Source organism: Fulvia fulva, chromosome 3 (genome assembly GCF_020509005.1).
Source record: "Fulvia fulva chromosome 3, complete sequence".
In the NCBI taxonomy this organism is placed as follows: domain Eukaryota; kingdom Fungi; phylum Ascomycota; class Dothideomycetes; order Mycosphaerellales; family Mycosphaerellaceae; genus Fulvia; species Fulvia fulva.
In genome coordinates, this window is record NC_063014.1 from 3,241,372 (window position 1) to 3,261,942 (window position 20,571).

Sequence of the window (20,571 nt, forward strand, 5' to 3'; positions counted from 1 at the left end):
TACGTGTTTACTTAGAATCCTAGGACCCGGATAGATAGCTATAGAGTAGACTAGCTTACGCCGGTCCTAGCCTCGATCGTAGCTTAGAGGTTATACTTCTTCGGGGTCCTCGTAAGGTAGATTATCTAGTACTTCTTAGGTACGAAGACTATCCCGTATCGCGCTACCTATTCGTTATATATCTCGAGCGCTACTTCGAGTTAGCGGTAGTTAGTCTCGGTTAAGTCGCTATATATTAAGATGTTTATGTTATTAATAAAGCCTATATAGGAGTTAGTACCGTCGGCGCTTCCCCTACGTAGCGGGAGGAGCGTAGAGGCGAAGAAAAGGAAGAGGATTAGAGAGAGCGATAAGCCTACGGGATCCCCGTTTCCGTAGGCTATATCTAAGGTTTACGCTACTCCTCTAGGACGAGCTACGTAGACCGGTTACTAAGGAAGGACTTAACGAACGCGACGAGCTAGCTAGGCAGACCTTTCGCCCGGAGTTTATAGAGTAGTCGGGCGTAGGAAACTTTATCGAACGCCCCCGAGATATCGAGGGATAGTAGGGTAGCGACCTATTATCGGCGTATTACCTAGATTATATAAACCTATTCCGTAACGAGTTCTAGGGCGGTCGTCGTAGACCGCCCTAGTTAGGCTCCTATCTACTCGGCTAGGAGGAGCTAGTACTCCTCGGCTCGTATAGAGATACGATCGGCTACGATACGCTCTAGCGCCTTACCGATCGTACTAAGTAGGGCTATCGGGCGGTAGGCCTTCCTAACGTCGTATCTAGCCTTACCCTCCTTACGGAGGACGACTATACTCGAGTACCGGAAGGGGGTCGGTACGTATAACTACTAGAGGTATACCGTAAATAGCCCCGCGAGGTACGGGGCGAGCGTCTAGCGGTAGTACTTAAGGTATCGGTTAGGGATCTTATCTAGTCCTAGGGCCTTATCTAGTAGCGCCGCTTTTAGTACTATTAGTACCTCCGCCTTCGTTACTTCTTAGCTAGTCTCGAGCTCCGTTAGGTATACGAAGCCTTCGATATTATCGAGTCGGGTAGTTACCGGAGGAGAGAAGAACGCCTCTACTAGCGCGTCGGCTCTACCTTACTAGGCTTCCTAGAGGACCCCTTACCTATTACGGATAGGTAGGAACTATAGTAGTAGTAGCGGCGTCTCCGGCTTCCTCGTACGCGCCTACTTAGCGAGCTTCTAGACCTTACTTCGGTCTCCTATAACTTTACGGACGGCGTTACGCTACGTAATATTACCCTAGCGCCTAATAATCCTACCCTTCTCGTTATCTAGTCGGCGGTATCGGGCGTATATAGCGTCCTATTTTATCTCGTTCTACCGGCGCCGCGCCGCTACTATTATACGGACTACGTCTACGTATTCCTATGACTAGGCTAGCGACGCGTACTTCGAGGGTCGGGTATAGGGGATCTTATCCTAGATTACTCTTACTATATATTACTATAGGCTCCCTACCGCCGTATCGATTTCCGCCTCTACGCGGAGGGGTACCGGCGGTACGAGGGCCGTTATTCGTTCTTTTAGTACCTAATTAATCCCCTTATAGTCCGCTCTCTTCTATTAAGGCCGTAGTTCTAGGGCTAGTAGCGCCTATAGGTATATTACGTCGAACGTCGTACGGATAGCTAGGTAGTCTAGATAGCCGGTATCGAGTTCTAGGTCCGTATCGTAAAAGATAGTCCGCTAGGCTATCTACTATATCGCGAAGGTTAGATTAAGCGTCTAGGTCGTATTTTTCTACTAATACGTAGCCGTACCTACGGGAAGTACTAGGCTAAGGCCGGATACCTCTACTAGACCGATAAGCGCGTCTACGGCGCTATAGGCCGAGAGTACGCTATCGCCTCCCTATCTTAGGTAGTAGAGGTTAAGGTCGCCGACTAGGATATATATATTAGCTTCCTCTTAGAGAGCTTCTTAGAGCTAGTAGAGGGTAGCCGACTAGCTATCGTCTTCTATCGAGCCCGGTACTAAGTACGGGTTATAGGCGTTATAGATAGCTATTATCTTACCGTCGGTAAGGCGTAGCCGTAGAGAGGCTATGTCGCTAGAGTAGGTATAGGTCGTCTACGTTATTATCGCGATTTCTTTACTTACGTAGAAGTAGACCCGCGCTACCGGCTAGTCGCCTTAGAGTACTATAAGGTAGTATCTCGGGTCTACGAGTGTCGTCTTTCCGTTTGTCTACTACTCTTAGATAGCGACTATATAGTACCGGCTAGGGTGTAGTAGGCTAAGGAGTAGCTTCTAGGCCTTATCCTTACTCTTATTAGCGTTATACTCTACGATAGTTAGCTAGGGAAGCGTACTATTTATAGCTAGACTATTATATTAGCTATAGTTCTCCCTTCTATCTCCGTAGGTTTAGTACTATATTGTCGTCCTCGTCGCCCTCGCCCTCGCCTTCGTTATCCTATCGCGGGGCCGGCGTCGCTAGCGTAGCTACCGGTAAGAGCGCGCTACCTCCGTAGGGGCGGAACATTATCGTATCGAGGCGCGTCTGTCCGAGGCCCTAAGCCCGGGGTCGGTAAGCGCTAGTCGGCCTACTCTATATATTAGGCGTCTATCGCTATTTGTCCTCCTCTTCTTACTCCTATATATAACCGGCTAGAAGCCGTCGGCGTCGACTCTTAGACGGTATAGTACTATCGCTATTCCTCCTCTTTCCTAGCGTATACCTAGGCGCGCTCCTACCGCCTATTCCGCTACCTACCTCTTTACTCTATATCCGCCTATCTACGCCTTATAGTTCCCGCCGTAGTTAGCGTACTTACTTATCTTAGGTTAGGGGTATTCGCGGGTATTATATACCTTCGCGTAGTAGCCGTAGTAGGTCTCCTACCTATAATACTTTATAGTATACCCGAATCCCTAGTACCGGAAGCACTAGGTTACTATATAGGTATAGTCGTACTTTTTAACGTAGTAGTACGAGTAGGCTAGGACTAGTCCCTTCTCTATAGCCTAGATCCTCTAGCTATTATACTTAAACGCGAGTACGAGCGACGAGTATTTTCGCTCTATTCGTTCCGGCTTCTTTAGCTAGTACGCCCGGGTAATAACGAGGCTTAGGATAGTAGCCTAGTTGTCCTTTATAATAGCCTCTTCTATCGCTACCGGGCTAGTGTCTACTAGGAAGGTATTAACTCGGACACTATATATAAGGGCCTAGTATACTAGCGCGACTAGCGCTACGCTCTTCGCGTTTAGTGCCTCGACCGCCTAGGCTACGCTCTATAGTAGCGTCGGTCTCCCCGCTATAGTTACGAGCGTATAGCGTACGTCTCTACTCTTTAGCTTCTAGGCTATAATAATGTCTTATTTACTAGCCTATCGCGCCTACTCTACGAGGCGTTAGTACGATAGTACCGCTACCCGCTCTCTTTCTTTAGGGTTGTCTATATATATCGTGACCTTACGCTAAACTAGCCTAACGCGGTACGTTAGTTACTCTACGGCTACTATAGCCGCTTAGGTATATGTCGCCGGCCTAGCTCTTCCTAGCGCCTAGATCTCCCGTAGGAGGTCCGCGTTCGTCACTTCCTTTACTAGCGCTAGCGCCTTCGTCGCCCGTAGTAGCTCCTAGATCGCTTTGGCTAAGCTCTCGAGGAGGCTACGGATCGCGCGTTCGTAGAGTAGATTAGCGCTCGTAAGGGTAGCTATAATTTCGTATATAATCGCGGTATATTCTACCGTGTCTATACCGTGTTTCGTATACTAGTTCTTCTAGTTAGTGGCTTACGGTTATTATAGTCGTTATAATAAATAGTCTCCGTGTTTCGTTTCTCCCGGGCGAGTCGTCGCTCCGCGCGTCTCCCTTCGTTCGCCGCCTTTCGAGGGCGCTCTTTACTTTTACGACGCTGTCGCCCCTTCGTTTATTATCGTCTCTTCTAAGACGTTAACTAGTAGCGCTTTTTCCCGTTACTTATATAGTAGTAATACTTATTATTCTAGCCTAGTATAGTAAGTGACGTCGTAAGATACGTATAATACTACCTAATATATAGGCGCTCGACTCTATTAAGACTAATAAAGTAAGGCACCCTATCCCTATACTATATACCTAGTTACGAATAGAAGTATATTGCCGTAGACTTTATCGTCGACCTGCCCGCTAGTAAAGATCCCGATACTAGACTAATCTATAAATATATCATAATATTTACCGATATACTAACTAAACGCGTACGGCTACTCCCTACTAATAGCTTAAACGCTAAGTACGCCGCTACCTTGTTCTATAAGTATATATTGCCCGTAAGACTTCAGACCGATCTTATATATCTAGACCGAAGTTAGATCGCTCAATACGATATATTCGAAAGCTCTTATTAAGACTATTCTAACGATCTAAAAAGTAGGCTACTACTCCTAGAATTAAGGGAGTTCTACCTTATTTAATTTAGATAGCTTAAAGTTCTTTTCACCCTATTTCTTTAGCTCTAAACGCCGCGGAGGTGCCTAGCTACATTAGGCAACTCCTAGGTAATAGTAGCCTAGGCTATAGTACTACCGGCGCCTACGGCTCTATAGGCGAAGCTCCCCTAAGATAACTAGTAGTAACTTATAGAGGACGTAAAAAGTATAGAAACTAACGATTAGCTCCTATACCGGTCTCTATAGGTAATGATCACTTAGCTACGTACGGCGCTTATACTGTCGTATTACCGAGGGTAATAAGAAATGAGGACGACGTCTTAGGCGATTAGTAAGGCCACCCGGAATTAATATCCCTATAGCTAGGTATCGGTCGCGGCATCGATACTAGGGCCCCGCCTAACGTACGATATAGTTACGATCCGTATTATAGTAAAGGAAGACTAGGCCGAAGTTACGAAGCTATTAAATAGGGAGCTCGCCTAACGAATTAACTAACTAGGGATAGTCGTAGTAAACTAATAGTCTAACGGTACTCTATAGATCTATACTAGCTCTACTACTACTAGGAGGCACCTAGAGGTATAGCTATAGTATATATATAAGGTTACGGCATTAGCGAAGGTCTTAACGAAGCAATTTACGATCCTAGTCTACGATATACCTAAGGAGTTCGACCTAACTAACTAAGGTTACCTACGTACTCTCTAAGAGGACAACCCGGTCACTCTTAACTCTCTAATCTAGAAGGCGACTTAGCTCTATAGGAAATGGCTAGAAGGCAAGAAGGCCTCGGCGCTAATAGTATAGCTATAAGACGCGAAAGCGGCGGATCTAGCGACAGAACAAGGCCTAATCTAGTAATATAGCCTTAAGATAGTAGAAAAGTACTCCTTATCCTTTCGTGTCCTCTAATACTTCAAATGCTAACAGTATAGATACTAAACCTACACGTGTATAAATAAGTAGGCCTACTCGAACTATATAGGAGACTATATATCTAGGGACTATATATCGGCTACGAGACGGTACGCGAACTGTCCGGGGTACTACCTATCGTATAGCGCGGAATGCCTATAGCGGAAACTAGCGAAAAATAAGGCAATTATAAATAGAACCGTCGCCCTAAGATTCTACGGCGACCGTAAGGCTAGCCTATACCGGAACTAGCTAGCGGCGGTCGGGTATAAGCGCCCTAGGGCTAAGAACGATATAAAGGATACGTAACCTAGGGCGTACGAGAGGCTACGTACTCTACTAGCTACGGCGAGGGAATCTAACTAGGCCCGGCTCCCCTTTAGTATATAGCCGATAGACGTAGACTAGAACGTATAAGGTAGTAGGATATAGGATACTATAGAGGAAATAATTGTCGATACCGATAACTAGCCTCGATACGCTTAGTATTATCTAGTATAACGTTAACTATAGTAAGGATATAGTCTAGAACCATTTCCTATACGAGGGGGACCCGTACGTCTACTACGTCCTAGTAATCTAGGAGCTATAGATTAACCCGTACTATAAGAGACTAACGACCTATAAGTTACTAGGCTATACGACATACCTACGAAGCGACGGCAGACCCCGTACGTACTTCTATATTAGTAAGGACATACTAGAATCCGACTAGGAGGTAGTATACTACGTAGACAAAGAAGGCGTAGGAGATATTACCTCCCTCTACGTAGGTAGTACCTAGATACACAACCTATATATATAACCGCTAGCCTCGAGGTCTAGCCGCGACCTTAGGGTCTATAGACACCTAGATAGTACGCTTAAGAGACAAGGGTACTATATCGTAGTAGGAGACTTTAATATATACTACCCTTCCTAGGAAAGCCTTATATAGCCGTACCCTATAGCCGACAAAGTACTCGACTTAATAGCGAGTAACGTAATTGCCCTTAATACCCCGAAGGACCTAGGTACCTAGAAGAGAGGGGGACTCTAAGGCACGATCGACCTCTCCTAGATCTTAGATAGCTACTACTATATAGTAACCTACTATAGGATCGAATATAAACTCGAGGCGTCGTTAGACTATATACTAGTTAGGACCTCTATTACGATATAGATATAACGTATACTAGCGAGAACCCTTAAGGTAAACTAGAGAAAGGCCTACTAGGCTAATATCTAGGCGTACCTTAATAACTCCGAGAGGCTAGTCTAGATCGCGTAGTAGCAATATAATAGTAAAGACGAGATAGACGAGGCAGTCTAAGGGTTAATAGACGAAATAAGAAAAGCGACCTCACTTTACGTTCCGCTTACCTAACTAACGACACGGTCTAAACTATACTAGACGCCGAAGTGTACTACGGTAGTAAGAGAAGTAAGGAGAGCCCGCCGGGTATAGACGAGTAGCTATAGCGAGGAGGCCTAGAACGTATATAGGGAGGTATACTAATAGAAGAAAGCTACGATACGGAGGGAGAAAGTAGTCGGCTAGAGAGCTATAGTAGAAGAAATCGCCGGTAAGCTAGCGAGGATATAGAAGCTAGCGAAATGGGCCCGATAGGACCCTATATAGGGCCCCTCCTTCTCTATCCTAGCGCTATAATCGCCTAGTGGCCCGGTTAGCGACCCCGAGGCTAAGGCGCGTCTAGTAGCTAGTAAGTTCTTCCCGCCCCTAGCCGAGGCTAATCTAAGCGATATAAATAGCTCTACTCCCTAGCCGCTAGTATCGCGGTCTAATAGGAGGTGTCCGAGGGAGATGTTACCGCTATACTTAGGAAGTTACCGGCGAAAAAAGCCCCGGGGCCGGATAGGATCCTAAACTAGCTACTAAAGAAGTATAGAGATCAACTAGCCCTAGTAGTCGTAGCGATCTTTAACGCCTATCTATAGACCGGATACTATCCGATAGTATTTAAACAATCGACGATAGGAGTCCTACGTAAGCCGTAAAAGGAAGACTATACGTAGGTAAAGTCGTACCGCCTAATTACGCTCCTTAATACTCTTAGGAAGGTGCTTAAGAAGCTAGTTATAACGAGACTCTCCGAGGCGGTAGAGGAACTCCCTACTCCCGGACACCTAGATAGGTACGCGCCTATAGCGATCGACGCTATCCGCGATAGAACTTATTACCTCTTAGGTAAAGGCTATCTAGTATAAGAATAGGGACAAGGTAGTACCCTTACTTAGTCTAGACATATCGGGAGCCTTCGACTACGTGTTATACCCGCGGCTACTCTATTTCCTAAGGTCGAAAGGACTTATAAGTAGCTTATTAACTTCGTACGGTCCTATCTCTAAAACTATAGCACGTCGATCCTAGTCGGTTAGTATAAAAGCCTATTTCAAGTAGTCTATACTAGAATCCCGTAAGGCTTAACGCTAGTACCTATTCTATTCCTCTTCTTTATAGCGACGCTACTCCTAGCCCTAGAATCCCAGAACACCGCTACGAGCGGCTTCGTAGACGACACGAACATCCTAGCGTAGTCTTCCTCGACTAAGGAGAACTATAGGCTACTAGAAGAGAAGTATAAGATCTACGAGGACTAGGCTAGGAGGTACGGGGCTCGGTTTGCCCTAGAAAATTACAATCTAATACACTTTACGCGCCGGCTACGGTTCTACAATATATAAGCTTCTATCTAGATATAGGGGCATACGACTAACCCGGCAAATCAGCTTAGGATCCTCGGACTATAGGTAGACCCGGCGCTACGGTAGAGGAAGTACGTATAGGTAATATTACGGAAAGCTAAACAGAATATAGCATTATACTAGAGGCTTACTACGTCTATATAGGGGGCGGACTTCCGGTAGTTACGACTTCTATATACGGCTATTATACGGCTAGTCCTTACCTATAGTAGCTAAGTATAGTCCTTAGGCGAGAGGGCCTACCTATTAAAGGGACTCGTCGCGCCGCTAGTAAAGATCTAAGACTAATACCTAAGGAAGGTCACCGGGGTATATAAGTCGATACTAATAAGGATACTTAAGTACGAGACCGCTATACCGCCGATCGACCTATATATCTAGGGACTACGGACCTCCTACTTAGGCCAGTCGGTATAGTACCTAGTATAGAAGGTCATCGCTAGTATAGTCGTAAGGGCCCGCGAATTAGTACTAGCGTATAAGGGCATTCGACCCGGAAACGAGCCGAACTACCGGGTAAGGGACGAATAGCTATTAATACGATAGGAAGGTAAGAAATCGTTTATAGAGCAACTATAGAAAGAGAGGTAGAACAACTAGGGTATAGGGTATAGTAGACGCCCTTAGCTAGCGGGATAACCTAAGGAATAGTTAGCTACGAAATCCGCGGTTAAGTACCCCCCGAAGCTTATCTACTACCGCCTTATAAGGGTATAGAGTAGTATAGTAACCTAATTACAAAGCGAACATATCGGCCTCTAGGAGTACCTATTATAGAGGAAGGTTCTAGAATATACGAATACTAGCTACCCCTACGGCTATTACTCCTAGAACGTACGGTACGTACTCCTCGTCTATCCGAGGTAGTCGCTAGGAAGGGGGGAGTAGATAGTAAAGGCGAGGAACCGGACGATTAGGGCACTTCTTAATAACGTTAAGGACCTACGGCGTATTACGAACTAGATACTAGAGAAGGGCTAGCTAGAATAGTACCGCCTAGTAGGAGTAGTATAGGAAGAGATAATACGGCGTAGCGCGACGAGACCGGCTAGGAGCGGGGGCTAACGGGGTAGTAATATAGACTACGTACGTTTAGAGGGAAAGCTAATCTAGATAAGGAGTAGTCGGGGGCGGGAAGGGTTTTTACCTATTTGGGTTTCCCTTTATATATAATAATAGATATATACCTATATAGGCCGAATAGGGTCCTAGAATAGGGGAATGATAAATCTATCTATCTATCTATATATTGCCCGTTTACGGCCTACCGGAGGTGGTTGTAAGCGATAGAGGTACGTAATTCGTTAGCGCGCTCTTCCGTAGACTCTACGTAAGGCTTAGTATCTACTAAAATCTTTTTATAGCCTTCTATCTAGAAACGGATAGGCAATTAGAACGTATAAACTAAGTACTCGAATAGTATATCCGCGCCTATACTAACTATTAATAAGATAACTAGGTCGAGTTACTACCTAACGCCGAGTTCGCCCTTAATAATTACGAGTCTATAAGTACCGGAATGACTCTATTCTTCGCCGACTCTAGCCGCTACCCGCGGATAGAGTTTAGTAGCCTAGCTAAACTATAAGTTATAGCTCGGGAAGTACCTAACGTCGAGGCCGCTAACGCGTTAGTTAATAATATATAAGACACTTAAGTATAAATACGGCGGGTGCTCGAGTCTCTACGCCGCGACCGTCTAGACGAGATACGCGACGTATATACCTTTACGTAAGTACGAACGGCCGACGCCGTAAATACTCGGCGAGCGCTAGCGCCTACCTACTAGCCTAACAATATAGTTCTATTAGATGCCCGTGACGTTAAGACTATACGCCTAAGTAAGAAACTCGATTATAAGTTCCTTAGACCGTTTAGAGTCGTTAGGGCCGTAGGTAGACGCTCGTATAAACTCGAACTTAGCGATAGGATACAAATCTATAACGTGTTATATACGAGTAAGTTACGCCGCGTAGTAACCGAAGGGATGCCTAGATAACGTAGACTACTACTAGCGCCCGTAATTGTCGAACGCGAAGGCTAGGTACCGGAGGAATACAAAGTAGAGGATCTAGTAGATTCTAAGATTAGGTATAACGATATATAGTATATAGTTATATAGAATGATCGTACGCGGAGCTAGGCTAAGTAGTTAGCCGTACTACCTAGATATAAAGAACTCGTAATCGCGTTCTACTAGCGATACCTAGACAAACCTAAGCCTACCTTCGACGGACTCGATTAGCTAGTAACTTAATACGGGCTAGCGCTAATCCTCGGACCGTATATATAGATAGATAGATTATTCATTCGCCTGTTTTAGTGCCCTATAGCCTATATAGGTCTCTCGCTATTTAGGTCTATTTATATAGGTAGGAAACCCGATTAACGGATAAAAACCTCCTCGTCTTTGCCCTCCTCGTTCTTTCCTATCTTGTCCTTTCGTTCTCCTTCCTTTAGGGTACGCTAGTATTATAGTTATTACCCTATAACTACCTTGCCCGTAACCCTAGTAATGTCCTCCTCTCGATTCCCTTTCTCCCTTCTGTTTCCCCGGCTCTTCTCTCTCTTACCCTCCTCTCTATCCACCTTTCCGTTTCTACTACTAGGGAGAATTGCTCTAGGTAGTCCTCGTTAAGGATCTATCTTGTCACTCTCCTTATATCTTGTCTGTTCTAGATAATAGCCTAGTATTGCCTGTCTCTTGCCTTCGCCCTCTACTAGCTTCTCCCTTTTACCCACTTAGTACAGTTTAGCACTATATACTCCGGGTTTTAGGATAGGTAGCTATAGGGGTAACGTTTGAAATCGTATCCTAGGACTCTTCTTTAGTACAAGTATGCTCTTAGCCTAATGTACTTAGAGCGAATCTAGATAGCTATACTTGCTTCCGCCCTCTTTAGGTCTTTATAGATAAGGTAGTTATACCTCCCGAAGGTCCTAGCCGCTAGTAGGGCTCCTAGCCTTACCGGTTTTTGGTTCTAACGCGTTTCCTATAGGTGACCTACGATCCTTTCTACTTAGCTTTGCTTCTTTTTCCCTTTGTCCCCTATATTAGCTTGCTCCCTTAGAGCTTCTCTCTGTTCAAGGGCTACTAGGATTTCCTATAATGTTTTTAGGTCTACTTCCTTCTATAGGATTATATATAGCCGGTTAGGTCTTCTCCTCCTCTCCTACTAGGTTCTTATCCTTTAAGGAGCTACTTAGATAGTTCCCTAGGCTAGGTATACTAATGTCTTCTCTACGTATTAACACCTTATGCCCTAGAGGTACTCCCTAATAGGGGCTGTACCTGATTCCATTTCTATTGTCCTATAAGGGGTTGACTTATATACCCCTAGTACTCTCTTTAGGTAGGCTACCTACGCTCTATTAAGGGGGTCTTTAATTCTCTTCGGGATGTGTTTTTCCGCTACCTAAATTGCTGCTCTATATAGTATTACGGGCTTGATAATGGCCTTGTACATAGTCTAGGCCTTTATAAAGGTCGCCCCCTAGGTTAACGTAGTGAGTATCTCGATTAATTGTCTATTAGTGTCCGCTCTCGCTTACGCCTTCTTCACTTATAGTCCCTAGCTAAGTTTCGGGTCTAGCTATATCCTAAGGACTCTAAGTTCCCTTATAGGATAGGTCTCGAACCCCTAGATTTTTACTAGTACTACTAAGTTATGTTTTGTCTTTGCCTTACTAAAATGGATAAGTTAGTACTTATCCGGTACGAATTTTGCCCTATACTCTCTTGCCCACTTTTTGTATTGTCTATGTCTCTCCTCTAGGAGTACGTAGTTTTCCTCTATAGACCCCGACTACGCTAGGATATTTATGTTATCTACGAACCCCGATACTAAGGTATTTACTATTTCTAGGAGTAGGGTCAGGTCGGCTATAAAGAGGAGGAACAGAATTAGGGAGAGTATAGAGCCCTATAGGATGCCCGTATTCGTAATTAGGGTCTACGGGGCTTTAAAGGACCCTAGAAGGATCTAGGTTGTTCTGTCCTTAAGGAATAACTATATAAAGTATACTATCTAGGCTAGGATACTTTTTATTCTAAGGATATATAGGAGCCTTACGTAGGACACGTTATCGAAAGCCCCTAATATGTCTAGTAAAAGTAGTAAGGCTACCTTATTGTTACTATAGTGCTAGATATATCTAATTTGCTCTATAATCAGTTCGACTACTATAAGGGTAGATCTCTTTTGTCTCCCCCCTATTTACGTTACCGGGAGGAGGTTATGTTCTTCTACTATTCCGGTAAGCCTTATAGCTACGACCTTCTCTAGGAGCTTCCCTAGTATATTTAGTAACGCAATTGGTCTATATGACTTTAACTTAGTATAGTCTTCCTTTTAGGGTTTCCTTAGGACGTAAGTTAGTAATTGCCTAAAGGCCTTTAGGCAATGCCCCTACTTTATATACTAGTAAGGAAGGAATCGTATTTAGTAAGCTAGCTACGAGATAAGGTAACAAGTCTTAACCGCGCTTTCCTACTTATCTAGTACTACCGTATAGCCTCTTTTCGAGAGGTTAGCCCGGAGCAAAAGCTTCCCTCTACGCCCTCCCTCCCTATTTACTCCTTAAGCCAATATCTACCTCTATAGGCCTAAGCCCTTTAGTGCTCTCTATTGACCGACATACGCATCCGTCCTCTCGGGCTATATAGATAGTGTTAGCCGTCGCTACTAGTATATACTACGCCCTAGGTTTCGACGCCCTTCGCGTTACCGTAGCCTATCTCTAGAAAGCGGCTGTCTATACCTCGTAGGTTTGCTCGGGGCATACACTACGCCGGGTAGCGTACTCCTTACGTTTCTACCTACTAACTAATATAAAGTTCCTTATTACCCTACCCTCGATCCTCCCCGATTATAGAACTAATCTACTTATATTATACGTCTTTTCCCCGTCCTAATAGCCGTCTTTTCCTTGCTAAGGCTATCGTCTTTTCCTCGTCGTAATCTACTATATTAGACTAGGTGCGTTATATAGCGGGATAGGCAGTGCCTTAGGCAAAACCCTCGTTCCTATACTAGGTGTTTAATAGGCCCTTATAGGCTTAGTCGCGTGTCTACCTACCTACCGTATTGCGCGCTAGTAAACACTAGATTGTTTCGTAGTCCGCTCGACGCCGTCGTATAGTCCGCTTAGTTGTTATTCTATAGTCCGCTCGTCTAATGTTCGTCGCTTAGCCCGCTCGTTTTACGGTCTCCGGAGGTGAAAATTCTATACTTATACTAGAGGTGTCCTATCGAGTATATAGGCTACGGTTCCGCGCCCTTCTTATACGTAGAAAGAAGAGGGACTCGCTCCCGACACGAGTACACGCTCGTCGGATAGTTTTTATACCCGTTTTACTAGTAGTCCTCTATTCGCCGCGGCTTCGCCTACGTTACGCGCCCGTCGCGCCTACGACGCTCTAGCGTAAGAATACTTAGCTCTCTCGTAGCAAGACGAGAGGTTCGTAGCCGACACTACGTATAGGTAATTCTCGTCGTCGACCGACCGTATATATAAATATAGTATAACTATAGCTTCCTCGATAAAGCTCTCGAAACTAGTACCGGTATTAGTACTAGCGATAGCCCTCTATACGCTCCGAGTATTAAATATAGAAACGTCGTAGGAGCTCCTTATTCGAGGAGGGGGGGTACTGTTACGAGACAGCCCTTTTTACGAACTGCCTCGTAATATAGCATCGTCGGCCGTACGCCCGCGCGCTAGCGGCCGCTAGTACCCGCTAGCTCGATTCGCGCGACTTTATCTTCTCGCGCTTCTCGCGCTCTCTTAGATAGCTCGCGTAACTATATATATCTTTGCCCGACCCTATTATAGTACTATCGCCCGTAATAAGTATCTAAAAAACTTCTAAATAGTTATATTTAGAGCCTAAATACTTAGATTTCTAAAATACCTTTTACTAGCCGTATTTAGATTATAAAAGGTTTAGATTATAGTTAACGTGCTTTACTACCGAGCGGGCTATACTGCCGAGCGGGCCACTTTTACTAAGAACTGTACTACTTCTATAGATATAGCTATATAACTACTATTATAGCGTGTATTGTCTTTAAACGAGGCCAAACTGACCTTAGCTGTCTAGGCTACGAAACGCGACGCGACAATTACGAATCGACTTGCTATAAAGGTATACGACGCGTCTCGAACTATACTAGGGTATTGATTAAATAGACGACCTCCTCGGGGTGACTACGAGCCTAATTCGAAGAAGCTTATAGAGCTAGAAGAGAGGGTAATACTTGAGTATATACTCGAATTTAGCTTCTAAAATAGTATTTAGCTAGAAGTATCAGGTTATATCAATATCAGGTTATATTAATATCAGATTATGTAAATACTAGATTATATAAATACTAGATTTCCTTCCTCTCTACATTCCTAGAACAGGGAGAGATATTCAAAATGTCCGCCCTTCCTCTACTAAGAAGTCCCAAACTCAGAGGACTTATATCCTGAAAATGTCAAGAATAGTGGCGAAGTGTGATATGAGAATGTTGCGGACTATCGCGATGGGGCGCTGGTCAGGAGTATGAAGAGTGACTAGGAAATGGTCGAAGAGGAGGTGAGCGAGGCAAGGGAGAGGCTGTGAGGATGCTTGTGGAGAAGTCTGGAAGGAAGGAAAATGCGTAAGGTTATCGGGTTTCGAAATATAGCTATCTGAAGGCGGCCTTTGCCATTGAAAGATTCTTGCTAGATTAGGGGCAGTCAGCAGTCTGCACGCCCAAGACCAAAGTCAGTCACGCCATGGCGTGGGGTTCGTGTCATGATTTTGGATAATCATGTCAGTAGACTAATCACTGACCATTCTCAACGACCGACCAAGTACACCATACATACCTTTCCACGCCCTCACCCACCAACAACACTAGGCACTACAACTTTCTCATCCTTCCACGTCACCAACCCCTTCTGCTGTCTCTCCCACCACCACAATCTCTCCATCCGGCGATGTTCCTCACTGCCCTCTTCCATGAAGTGCCAGCCACGGTATATCTTGTCGACCTTAAGATACAGATCGAAGACCTCCGCATCTGGCCTCCTCGCATCCAGCCCATGCTCTTGTGCCGACATGTTACGATGACGATGCACTTCCAAAGTCTTCAAAGCCGGTAGTTCTAGCATTCTCACCAGGCACTTGTCCAGCTCGAACGGATGCGGTGACTGCGGATATCGGTGGGTTGCTGATGGTTGCTCCTGCGGCCATTGTACGAAGAGCTTGACGGTGAAGTTCTTGAGATTCGGAGTCTTTGCTGCGAGTTCTTTGAGCCAGGCGTTATGATTCTTGAGCTCGTCCCAGACTTGACACGACAGCGGATGGCCAGGTATGCGCTCGCAGACTTCGCACACTGCGAGGAGAATGGTATCGATTCGGGTCAGATTTTGGGCGAGGTGAGGATGCAATGGAGGTGCTGTTAAGCCGTTGTTCGCGTCGAAGAAGTCAATTAGTACGAGGGTTGTTGTTGTCCAGAATGATTTCTTGTACTCTTCAGCCAGCCTTTCTTTGCATTTGGTAAGGTTGAGCCAGGGCGCGTTGTGAATGACAGCTATTGTAGTACCCCGGTATTCGCGTTTGATGGCTTTGGTGTGTGGGCGGGTCTCGTCTTTGCAGTGGCTGTAGACGAAATCACGGATCTCCTGGGGGCAGTCGAAAAGGTTGCGTGGTGGTGGTGGTAGCGGTGGTGGTGATGGTTGGCGCATTTGCTGTGCGTTACTTGGCCAGTCTGCCCATGATGCCCTGGCCTCGTCGAAATCCCTCTTGCAAGGAATAGCAGGTTGAGCGGAGCGCGTCGACGTTCCAGACATGGTGAATCTGTACGCCGTGAGCGGCACAGGCAGGCGCTTCTGCGTGCTCTGGTATACGATTGCACTGTCTACCAGTGCTTTAGAGAACAACGCCGATTTGCGCTGCGCATCTCGGATTTTCTTCTTCAGCCTGAGAACAAGAGAACCCATGCCAGTGCCATGGTGTTGCAGAATCGACGTACGTGCGATTGCGACGAAGGGTAGAATTGCGTCTTGCTAGCAGTACCTATACCACTGGCGAGTGGCTTCGAGTGTTTCAACGCATCTTGGCTGTTCCGATGCTTTGGGATCTTATCTACCGACCTCAATGTCAGCTCTACAGACCAATCGCACGACCTCTGCTTCCAAAGGCAAGTGCGAGCCATCCGCCGATCAAGCATACGCCTCCAAGTGGCGTAACAGGTCCGAGAAACTTGAGCTCCGGGTTGAGCACGAGGGCATATATGGACCCAGAAAAGCCAACCATGCCTGCCATGAACCGTCAGCATCTCTTAATCCCACGCCGTAGCATCTCTACATCCCACGCCGTCGAGATCGAACCGACTCACCAGCAGCAAACAGCGACTTCGCATAAACATTCTTCGGCGCCGCCTGCTCAATCACAAGTAGAGCGACGGTATGAATCAACTAACAATCAGGAATCAGTACATCATCATCATCGAAATCATTAAGACTCCATCAACCGACTCAGGACGTTACATACCTGATAATGCGCCGCCGTGCCCCAACTCGCAATCTTCTCCGGCGCAATACCTCGACTCTTCAAACCATGTGCACCAAAGGCTCCAAACGCCACGGAGCTCCCGCCAAAGAGAGCGGCGGTCGTGAACCAAGGAGATGCCATGATCGTCCTCCTGTTGAGATGGGAGCCTGTCTCAATTGATGGAGTACTGAATCGAAGTCGACGATAGAATGTTTGTTGATGTTGATGATGAAATAGAAGGTGCAGCACAACGACATCAGGTCGGGAAGCTCGGACAACATCGGAGGAAGGAAGAGGCCGAGAATGCGAAGACCCAATATACGGCTCAAGATCGTAATTATATACATACAAAGGCACAGCAGCTATGCCGCTATGGTCTCATTTCAGATTTTTACATGTACTTGTGGCAGAACTATGGTATCACCCTTCTAGCCTGATCCAGGTCGCATTTGGTATCTCAGACCCGGTATCAACCCATTCCATGCCACCCAGCCTTAGAGCTATCATGCCACCCGCTAATTTGGCAATGCCGCTCCTCATGCTACTTGAAGAGCCACCGACAAAAGGTATGTTTGTGAGAATGCATGTTGAGATGCTCAGAACTCCCAGTCCTCGTCGACGGACTTGATAGCCCAGTCGAACTTCTCACGCAGAGTCTTGGAGAAGAAGCGCTCGATCGGTACGTCGAACTTCTTGGAGAAGACGACAGTGAGACGTGGGTCGATGTAGTTCTGCGCAATGTTAGCATGTGAAACAGCGGTTCATCACCATGGCCAGACTTACGATCTTAGAGGTGCCCAAGGCGACCTCCTTGTTGTTGTCACGATCCTCAGCCTGGGTCTGCATGGTGGCGATGCGAGTGTCGAGCTTCTCAAGGTCCTTCTCATACTTTTCGATGGAAGCGCTCTTACCCTCGGCCTCAACCTTGCCAGTCTTGAACTCCTTCTTAAGCTTAGCTTCAAGTTCCTTGACAGGTTCCATGCGCTCTTCAAGCTCCTTGGCCTTCATGGGCTTGTCACCATCGGCCTCGAGCTTCTCGTTCTCCTTGTCGAACTTCTTCTGGATCTTGGTACGCTGCTCCTCGACGAGTGCCTTGTGGTGAGTCTCCTGCCATTCCTTGTCAAGTCCTTCTGGCAGCTCGAAGTACTCTGCGCCTCGCTTCTTCTTCTGCTTCGGATCCAGGTCTAGCATCATAAGCTTGACTCTGTACTGCTGGTACCTCAGAGCATTGATCTTGTCTTCCATCTTCTCCATCTGCTGCGCGTGGCCTGCGGCAACGGTACGCTTGTGGTTACACAAGATGGCAACCTTGCGATTTGCATCGTTGTAGGCCTTGACTTGCTCAGCTATAGCTGTTTTGCCGGAGTGATCGGGCGTCATCTGCTGAAGAAGCGTGGACATGGTGTAGGATGCGTTGTAGGTACGGAAAACCTTGGCGGTCAAGCCTTGCATGTAGTTTGACAAGTGCTTGTTCAGTCCCGAGGTTGTGAGTCTGTCGAAAATCTCGTCGCCTTCCTTCTTCGGTGATCGTTTGAAGATCTTCAAGTTCTTGAACACCTGCTCGGAGACCTCCACCTCGTCGTAAAACCGAATACTGTCTTTGCCCAAGAAGTCGAAGATGATCTTGTTCGGTGGCTTGAGTGTCACGTTTTCGAACTTCAGAGAACAGCAACCGACTGTGTCGGCTTCATCGTCGCTCTTTTCGTTGCCAGCTCGAAGCGCGAACTGATCGATAAGATACACGGCCGTGGCGCGTTGTCGCTCGGCCATGATCTCCGACTTGAGCTCTTTCGTGTAGTCCTTTCGAATACGATCAATGTGCTTCTTGAGCTCACGTGCCTTCTCGAACTTCTTGTAGTCACTTTGACCCTTGATGTCGGAGTTTGCTGCCAGCATGACATACTTGTATGCTCCATTGATGTTCTCTTGCCACATCGCTAGCCAGGTCGCTGTGTTGTCGTGCTTGATCTCCTTCCACTGGTGGCCCTCCGGTGGCTTTGGTACCGTTGCCTCCTTGCCGATGTTAATGGTGATCTGCTCTGGCAGAACGCGCTTCTTCCACTTGCCGGTCTTTGGGTGCTCGCCTCGTCCTCGGAAGAGGCCTGGCGGTTCGACGCGGAAGTTGCCAACCTTCTGCTTGCGCCCGTCCCACATGCAGTACAGATATGGAGCTTCGATCTCGTCCTTCTCGGCTTTCAGCTTCTTCTTCTCTGCAGCTGGAAGAGCTTTCTTTGCTTGTCGTTCTGCGTCCACATGGTTGAAGATGGGCTTAAAGTCGCACTTCTCAAACTTCGTGATCTTCACCTGCTTGCCTTGTGGGTCCTTTGCATGGCCAGTCTCCTCGAGCTTCTCCTTGAAGTCGTGCATGAAGTTCTTTTGGAAGGTTGGGTTCTCCACGTTGTGTGTTGAGTTCAGCATGGCACCAAACGCATGCGCAATCTCTTCGGCCCCTGGGTGCATCGAAACTGGTACGCCATCGTAGAGTAGTTTGACGTTCTTCGGAAGTGGCTCGTATTCGGGAGGGAAGACCACTCCGTTGTGCTCGAGGGTGTTCCACTTGGTCGTGCCATCGCCTTTTGATGGATCCTCCCACCACCTGTACTCTTCCTCTTCCTCGCCGTCTTCCTCAGGCGACTCCTCCTTCTTGACTTTGCCTTTGCCTTTCTTCGGAGTGGCCTCTTCTTTCTTCGCCGCAGCTTTCTTTGCAGGCGCCTTCTTCTTGGCGAGAGGCTTGTCGTCCTCATCCGACTCCTCCTTCTTGATCCTCTTTGCGCCATTCGTCTGCTTCTTCGTGGAAGCTGTCTTTTTCGCGATCGGCTCATCATCCTCATCGTCACTCACGGGCTTTTTGGACTTGCGCTTCGACTTCGACTCATCTGCGCGGATCTCCTTGGCTTCCTTCTCGGCCTTCTTCTCAATCATGGCCTTCTCCTTCTGAAGCTTTTTGACGATGGGCTCGTCGCCAGAGTCTTCACCAATCTGCGCCGCCGTCACCTGGATCGGCTTCTGTGTCTTCTTCACAAGTGGCACATCATCGTCCGAGTCGTCCGAGGTAGCTGCCGTCTTGCGCTTCTTGAGAGGCACATCGTCTTCGTCGTCAGACTCGCTTGCCTCCTTGTAGCTGTTTCCATTGGTCATCGAGGCTTTCCGCTTGCCATTAGAAGTCGGCTTATCAACATCCATGTCCTCGACAGGACCATTAGCTATGCTGATGCCCGGAAGCGCAGCGCCGTTGGTCTCGCCGTTCTGCTTGTCCATGGCTGCGTCGACGGCCTTGGAGATGGTTTCTTTGGACTTGGCTGATGCAGAGTTAGTGGTGGTTCGGGTAGTTGCAGTGATGTTCAGTATGAAAGACAAGTCAGAAGACAAAGTGTTTTATGCGACAGAAGCAGGCTTCAAAGCACGTGCTTCAAGTCGCATGAGATTGACGCAAGTGAGTGAAGAAACAGCTGAAAAAGTGGCAAGTTGGCCGGTCAGGTGAGGCCAGCCAGACAGGGAAGGGAAGTGAAGCGCAAATTTGACCAAGTCCCCTTCGCAGGTGGAGAAGTGACATAGGCAAAATCCGAGGTCCCAACAAAGCCAACACTGATGAATGCGCGTAGCCGGATTGACATACCCACAAGAGGCCTATCGTCCTCTGAATCACTCATCTTGACTGCCAATGGCCACCCTTTGCGTGGGACGTATTGAAACGCTCGCTCGGGGTGATGTCGCGCGTGATGTTCGACGCGTTTCCGCCCGGAAGTGCTCGAGACTGCGCGTGCTGCGGCCTTGGGGAGTGTCGATGCGGAGGGAAGCCTGCTCCACAGGCGAAGTGTGGATGCAATGATGGCGTAAGCTGTAGTGACGGTGTCGGAGTCGCGGGGGGGGAGGGGGGAGGAGAGATCAGAGATGGGGGAGGAAAGGTGAAAGAGGAAGAGAGAAGCAGGCGCAGGAACAATTGCGATGGTCTGCTCCTGCTTGTGAGTTCTGGAATGCCTCGAGGCCAGGTCCCAGCCGCCAGCGAATCAGCGTG

The 20,571-nt window shown here is 47.0% G+C and overlaps 3 protein-coding genes across 3 annotated transcripts; all 3 read right to left on the reverse strand.

Moving 5' to 3' along the window:
* Positions 1 to 14,899: 14,899 nt before the first annotated feature.
* On the reverse strand, positions 14,900 to 15,853 carry CLAFUR5_20253 (uncharacterized protein; the record flags this gene model as incomplete). The annotated part of the gene is made up of 1 exon (XM_059463089.1): positions 14,900 to 15,853. One exon carries the CDS (start codon positions 15,851 to 15,853, stop codon positions 14,900 to 14,902), a length of 954 nt encoding a protein of 317 aa, XP_059318932.1.
* Positions 15,854 to 16,169: 316 nt separating this feature from the next.
* CLAFUR5_08289 (UPF0382 membrane protein) lies at positions 16,170 to 16,697 on the reverse strand (the record flags this gene model as incomplete). The annotated part of the gene is made up of 3 exons (XM_047907437.1): positions 16,170 to 16,321; positions 16,402 to 16,480; positions 16,557 to 16,697. 3 exons carry the CDS (start codon positions 16,695 to 16,697, stop codon positions 16,170 to 16,172), a joined length of 372 nt encoding a protein of 123 aa, XP_047759890.1.
* Positions 16,698 to 17,152: 455 nt separating this feature from the next.
* On the reverse strand, positions 17,153 to 20,206 carry CLAFUR5_08290 (DNA topoisomerase 1; the record flags this gene model as incomplete). The annotated part of the gene is made up of 3 exons (XM_047907438.1): positions 17,153 to 17,287; positions 17,340 to 19,855; positions 20,173 to 20,206. 3 exons carry the CDS (start codon positions 20,204 to 20,206, stop codon positions 17,153 to 17,155), a joined length of 2,685 nt encoding a protein of 894 aa, XP_047759311.1.
* Between the last annotated feature and the right edge of the window lie 365 nt (positions 20,207 to 20,571).